At 36.3% G+C, this 7,676-nt stretch overlaps 1 protein-coding gene across 1 annotated transcript; it reads right to left on the bottom strand.

Annotated features, from left to right (window-relative positions):
* Window positions 1-1,156: 1,156 nt before the first annotated feature.
* On the bottom strand, window positions 1,157-2,317 carry LOC146001371 (ionotropic receptor 21a-like). Its single transcript, XM_083138686.1, has one exon. The coding sequence runs from the start codon at window positions 2,315-2,317 to the stop codon at window positions 1,157-1,159; it is 1,161 nt and encodes a 386-aa protein (XP_082994812.1).
* Window positions 2,318-7,676: the final 5,359 nt, after the last annotated feature.

Below are 7,676 nucleotides of genomic sequence, written 5' to 3'. Positions count from 1 at the left end.
TTTTTCAAACAAATTGAAGTAGACTGTTCTCTAAGCGAAGAGATAGATATAGCAGAGCATGAATTCTTACATCGAAATGCTTTAGTTTAAAAGTTATCATATTTTTAAATTCTTGACTGTAAACCTAATGTAATTGTTATTTAGTAGGAAACTGATATTGAGTGTCGTCAGTAGGCTACTTCTAAACGACAAATGCTGCATCACGAAATATGCAGTAACTTAACACAACCTAATGTGCGTCCGTGTAAAACATTGCAGTGTTTATCGAAATAAATCACATCTACGCCTCTGCATGTATGAAAAACTCAATGTGATGACCAAGGCAGAAATTTATTTTATTATAAAACATAAACTAAACGTAACGTTTCAATCGCTTAGCAAGATCTTCTTTAGTCTCTGTACCATGTACAAATGAAACAGGGTACAAGACAGGACGAAAAATATATACACACACACAAAAATTACTCCCCTCCAACACAAGACTATTAGAAAGTTGTTTTCCTGGAACATTCCAGCAGGTGGCCTTTCCTTGTTAACTGTACTTTCACCTGACAGGCGATTTAGCTAAATATTTCCTTTCATCTGGAAAGTGGTTGGACTCTTTATCTAACCCTCTATATCCCTTTCCCTTTCTTTCTTCATTCTTCTTCCTTCTTCTCTCCTCTTTCTCTCTTGTCCTTTTCACTCTTTCTAACACCTTCTTCCATTCTTTGTTTATCTTCAGTCCACCATTCCAGTTCATTGTGTCTTCTTCACCTTTCAGATGAAAGGAAATGTTTAGTTAAGTCGCCTGTCAGTTGAAAGTACAGTTGATAAGGGAAGGCCACCTACTGGAATGTTCCAGGAAAACAACTTTCTAATAGTCTTGTGTCTGGAGGGGAGTGATTTTTGTCTATATATTTTGTACCTTGTTTCATTTCTACATGGTACAGAGTCTGAAAAAGACCTTGCTAGAAGGTTGAAACGTTTCGTTTAGTTTATGTTTTATAAAAAAATAAATTTCTGCCTTGGTCAGCATATTGAGTCATACATATCATGAAAATAAGGCTTAATGGTGTTATAATCTGCATGTATATGTTAGTTTACAGTTACATTTACGAGGATATGTTTTAGAAATCTAAATTTTTTAGAATTTCGATTCTTTCCTTTCTTATATTTAACGCTGAAGAGTTTTCATGACAAGTTCACAAGTGAAACAAAGCACACCTGACATCATCCCACACATCCAGACATAGAAGACAGGCGTCAAGTGCTCCAGAGAGAGTCTATTTGTTGACAACTCTTGTTGCCTTCCAAATACCGTCTTGATCTTCCAGCGGTAAGTCATATCATCCAGCCACTTCTCTGGAAGATGGGATTCCAACATTCTACTCTTCCATACATTAAATTTTCCAGTGTACGGAGAGTGTTTGGGGAGTCCATACCCTCCAAAATATGGAATGACTGGCTCGTTCACGATGTGAACCAATCTACGCCCGCTCTCTGTATAGCCGACTCTGGTGGTGTAGTCAAGGATGATTCTATGACTCAGAAGGGCCGAGGTTCTTTCGTTGGCAACTCCATCGATAAGAGCAACCAGGTCGGTTCCTCCGTACTTACGAATGCGCGAAGCTAGTTCTCGCAAAGCTTGGCTTGACGATTCTGTCAACAGATTACAGTGACTCGCTATGCATATAGGACTCAACTCTGAGTCAGCTAGATCTTCCAGGCTGTTGATGTCAGGATAATAACAACGATGCGATAGAGTACCAGTTATAGATCCTAGATAAATAGTGTTGAGAACTATACAGAAATACACGAAAAATATAAATATGATTCTTCTTGAAGTTTCATGAGGCTTGGAAGGAACGGATATTTGGAAGTACAATGCCGCAATGTAAACTGTATCGTCTGAGATGTTGCCTCTGGATTGGTATGATGATATTACTCTCCCGAACATCTTCCACAATACTACCAAAGTTAGTATAGTTCCTGCGAGGCAAAACCACACCGGCATTTCAAACGGAGCTACCAACCCTACCCATTGAGGAACTAGATCTGATCTAGGAACTATAAAGTTCATTGATGACACTAAAGCTGGTTCTGTGATGTCAAACATCTGAAGCCTATCAGGTGCCAAACGAACTCTCACTATTCCTATATCCACTAAACCCTTTGCTATGTCCTCAATGACAGTGGAATTTATTTTCTTATCTTTATCGCGAAAAGAACCATCCACACGGGAAACTTTTAAAGAGAAATTCATGCAGTTTGATAGGAGTTTGTTAAATCTCCAGTCCAGTCCACTGTAAGTGTGACGTTTGCGAACATACCACATGTACGGTTTTACCACAAAGCCACTTGCAATTAAATTGTACTTATGAAGATTTTTCAGTTTATCCGGAAATAAATTTAGAAAACTCAACACCCTGGAACTTTCAGCATACAACACACTGTGAACCTCTACTGTTTTAGTAAAAGGGTTAAACGTGCTTATTTGTAACAAGTCTGGTTCGTAGTTGAGCATGTTTTTCACTGTTTTTCCCACGACATGATGAATGGTGACAAAGTTCAGTACCTTATTTGCCCATAGGACGTTGAAAATACTAGACAAGTCTGTAGTAGTTACACTACCAGTTATCAGTATGAAAAAATTGGCACTAACATTCCAAAACGTGCATCTTTTAGCAACCAAAATTGATTCATCCAACAAATTCTTATTTTCAGCTGATAATACGAACAACGTAGCTTTCAGCAAACCTGTACGTTGACATGCTAAATCTTTAATCTCCGTATTGGTTGAACCAAATGTGTAAAATGTATACACATCTTGTTTAACCTTACGACCCAAGGGCACTCCATTAAAAATGACCGTGCGATGCACAGCAATGACCTCTCCATGTTGTATGTGGTCGTATATTAATTCTGTAGCATATTGCTGACGGTTTTGTAGATTCTGTAAAGACTGTGAATGTTGGAAGTGTGTGCGATCCGTTACTGAAGTTAAAATGAATAAGCTTATGACGAAAGTAGTCGGTGTCACTTTCATGGCCTGTAGTTTTAATGATTGATTGATTTCGTTTATTTTAATTCTCTTTTCTGCCACTTCTTGCTAATCGCGAAGATGAGGATGAGTGATATGATGGAATTGATGAAGGGACACTCATAAAGATCACCCAAACCGGGATTCTAATCCGGGATGTGTTAACCACTCCGCCGCGAAGGTTGGCTATCTTCTTGTGTAGTTCTTGCATGTGAATATCACCTAAGGAAGAAAAGTAGATAGAAAGAATATTGAAAAACACAATCAGTTCTTACAACAGAAAGAATCCACATTATGTAAAATAAGATTTGCAAAAATGCATAAAGTCCAACTAGTAAGTTTCGAATTCTACACAAAGGAAAGTATATGCATCAGTTGAAACAAAAAATGCATATGAGCTTAGACCAAATGTTTCAGTGCATCAACGAGAAAGATGCAGGAAGGTGCATCAAAATATGCACCGATTAATGCATTAAAGTGCAGCTTGACATATGAAGAAATACATTTGCATCGTATGATGCATTTTTGTGTCACCTTTACAAAGAACACACAAAAATACATCGAACTGAAAACCTTTTTCGTAACATAGGCCAAAAAAATACACTTTAGTGCATCAATCGATGCGTTTCCGATGTATAAAATACAGTATATCTGATTCATTTAGTTTTCTGTGTGTGAGACGTTTAGCATTAAAATCCTTGATTCTTTGATTTTGGCTGACCGGGACTAGACGGGGCTTCCGAGATACTTATACTTATGTACGGACCTCACACCAGCTTTCGTGACGTCACATGATTAGTCCAGTATAGTCTATTCACAACATTTAACAAAGTGCATGGTAAGAGTATAATATTTAGTTTTCTGAGTGAATAGTCCTCTCTTACTCGTTCAGAACGTTGCTTTCACCTGAAGAACTGTTCAAATGCTATATGACATTGGAAAATACGTAAATAATATTGATAAAAGTAAAATCCAATCTTTACCGTTCTGCATAATGTACCTTTATTTTTCAAATTACCAATGGAAAAAAGGCGATATAGATAAAATGTCATCCTATATTTGGAACTTACTGTAAGTTCGTAAAGAATTATCGTCGTTAGTATATAATTGCTATTAAATTGCTATGGAATGAGAACTTACTGTTCAAGTTATGTATGCAAGATAATTTTGTAAACGTTTACGTACAGATGGTTGAGGAAAGAGCTTGTAAGATTAGAATTTAGTATTAAATAAGCTTTCCAACTTTCGAAACTCAATTCCCGTGTCTAATTTGACAAATGTTTAATTTTCTAGAAATCTGGTAAATATTTGGATGCACAAGTTGCTTGTAAGTTACATTGTTTTTTTAAAAAAATCATTGTTCGCATCACGATCTTACGTACAAGCAGAGAGAAAGTGTACAAATACTAATGCAACAACAAACGTACTAGACTAACCTATTCGCAACACCTAGAGGCTAAGAACACAAATCTTAAATGACCTAACAGTAATTCAAGCCTATGGTAAGGGATTTGTGATCACACGGAAAATGAAATTCGTTGAGAATATTATTGCAACTTGCAAACAACTTACTTTAATTAAGAAGTCCAAAGCAAAAAGCAACAGGACACAATAAACCTCATGCTCTATCATGAGATTATTGTTAAAGATTATTAACAGAATATTGTATTCTAAAGTCCTTATAATTATATCCCTTTTGGGTAAACAAGCTAGATAATGGTAAAAACTAAGAGACAAGATAGACAAGTTATTTTTCAGGTGCAAGTTCAAATATATATCAACGTGTGATTCATTAATTCCTAACAACAACAATTTACTTTTAACTGTACCTGAACATGTACTGAAATCGTGTCATGCATTATTCGCTAACATGTAAGTTGATATTTATATTTTCCAATTGTACTTGTGATATTTAGAACAGGTTGAAATAATATCTCGCTCTCCTACTTTTCCACAGAGCATAACTGTAAAAAAAGCAAATGTGTTACATGAAATCACAATGCCTGACTATGCAAATGTACTAATCGTCATTCTTTACATAATGAATTTTCACTTTAACAACTTCTTTACAACTTGTCTATATTTCCAAAAATCTGAAATGTTGGTGACACAAGTGCACGTTTTTATATAGTTCGCAAACTACATCGAAATAATCAAAACGATCTTCGCGTTTTTTGATAGAAATAATCGACAAAGGGAAAAATATAACATAGATTACTGAGTAAAAAGGTACAAAATTATCCACGTTGTATTTGTGAAATAGGCTAATAAAATTGAACAAAGTCGTAAAATTCTATTGATGTATATTATATTTCTTTCACCTCATGTACGTATATCATGAAGCACATAATTCTTGTATGCCACGTGCCAGTTCCGACGACAAATTGAAAAACACAAGGAAGAAATGTTTCCCGAAAGCGACGATAGATGGCAGCACACCATGTAAAGAAGAGCAGAGTTCATTGTAGAAACTAGGAGCGGAGAAGAGCGATTATATATATTATAGTAAATGCAAAATACATAAAGGAAGAGTATAAAAATTATAGAAGGAGTTAATAAAATGTTGTAAATAGCCAATTAAGATAAAAAGAATATGCTGATATATGAAACAATTATGAAAGTTAATAAGTGAGCAAATGAATTCAGAAATGTATCTCCTTTTTAATCCTAGTGATCAAAATTTGATTTAATACCTCTGACGAGGAGAACATCGTCAGCTTTTGTGTTTGTCCGTCCCTCGGTAGCGCTGTGTCCAAATTAGACGCCCCGAAGCACTTACGGTTGCACTCCTTATTAGACGCACTGGGCCATAGGCAGCGCTTGCTGTTAGCGATCCTGGGCTATTCTCCTTTTGGTCGTTACATAGGAGGTGGCGCTACTGTCAGTTTAGTCACCACTAATCTTTCTATAAGTATAGCTTGTGTCGTTTGTATAATGCCAAAGAAGCGGGGAAAACGAGCGCATACATGTAATAAATAAGATTACGCTTTAAAGGCAAGGACAATAAATTAGAAGAAAGAAAAGAAGAATAAGCCTTTTCCAAAAATAGAAAGAAGAAGAGAAGAAGAAGCCTTTTCCCTAATCAAAGATAGAAAAGAAGAAGAAGCCTTTTACCAAAATAGAAAGAAGAAAAGAAGAAGAAGCCTTTTCACTAATCAACGATAGAAAAGAAGAAAAAGCCTTTTCCCAAATCAAAGATAGGAAGGAAGAAGAAGCCTTTTACCAAAATAGAAGGAAGAAAAGAAGAAGAAGCCTTTTCCCCAAAATTGTGAGAAGAAAGGAAGAAGAAGATTTCCTTTCAATTATATATATATTTCTAAGAAGAATATAACCGACGTAAATTTGGAATCAGCATATGTATATATTTCAATGTATATACAAGCTTTGCTATATATTTTATCTTTATTGTGTACAGTTTTCAGAATATAGTTCCGCATTTAACTATATCCTCTTGGCTATAAAACGCTTTCTTATTTGGAATTCTCGAATAAAGAACCTATCCCCTGAGATTAAGATATTATCTGTAGCCGTAGTATAAGTTTATTTTAAGAAGTGCACTAGAGGGAGGTTGCATGTAAATTGGAACATAGCATGAAAAAGTACGTGAATATCCTCTACTATGACTAGAAAGGAAAATGTGTTAAAGACGTGACTCTTGCACATTGAACTGCACAATTTCAGACAACTTATGAGCAATAATACGGACATATAAATAACAATCAACATTTTTTCGTGTTAAATAAAGCAATATTATAGTTACAAGGGCGGCATCCATGTAATTAATATTACCATTCAGCTCTGTTCACAAATTCTTAAATGTCGTATACTTCGCACTGATTGAACACAAACTTTTTTTTTACTAACATATAGTTAAATGTTGTACTACATACAGACGTATAAATTTACTTGTAACTGTTCAGGAGACAGTTCTAACGATGGAAGCGGCCCCGGCGCCCACCCAGCGTCGAATAACATGGGTACCTGGGGGAAACCCTGGGGGGTAAAGGCTGTCAGGGGCGTGAAGCTGATCACATCACCCCACTCACGGCCGGATCAAGAAAGTGTGGGGCGTTACCCCCACACCCCCTATACGCCTTCATGGCGTGGTGCTATGCACAGGGGAGCACTTTACCTTTACTTTTTACTGTTCAGGAGACAACTACGTTTATTTTGCGATAACAATTATTGTTCTTACTCTGAAATGAATAGATTTACAGGAACTCTTTATCGTACAAATCGCCAAACCACACGACTAATCTTTTGACGTCAAAAGTCCTTTGACGTCATCAGGTTGCGGCCCGCATACGGAGTATACACGAAATATACGCATCTCGGAGGCTCCGGACTAGACTGGGATTGGACCTACAGTTTTAATTAAGTTTCAAACCACTTTGTACCTCCACCGGGTATCAAGCCCGGGACACATTGATTACAGGGTGAAGACGTTACCACTCCACCATCACGGAGGCCATGGACATTAATAATTAATATGCAATTGGAAATACAATAATTATTCGGTAGATATATTAAAAATCATAATTTTAGAGACAGAACTTGCTACTTACAGTATTAAAGAGGCAACCTGATCCATACGACATAATTGATCAAAATGCAACACTATGAAATTTTCAGACTAAAGTGTTGCTTACCATCA

This window comes from Lepisma saccharinum, chromosome 17 (assembly GCF_977018435.1).
Source record: "Lepisma saccharinum chromosome 17, izLepSacc3.1, whole genome shotgun sequence".
Lineage (NCBI taxonomy): Eukaryota > Metazoa > Arthropoda > Insecta > Zygentoma > Lepismatidae > Lepisma > Lepisma saccharinum.
The sequence above is the reverse complement of the archived record's forward strand: the minus strand, read 5'-3'. Positions and strand labels throughout refer to the sequence as shown.

What these genes read in the sequence shown, in the direction of transcription:
- LOC146001371 (XM_083138686.1), bottom strand. Translation starts at nt 2,317, where the DNA reads ATGTGGTATGTTCGCAAACGTCACACTTACAGTGGACTGGACTGGAGA.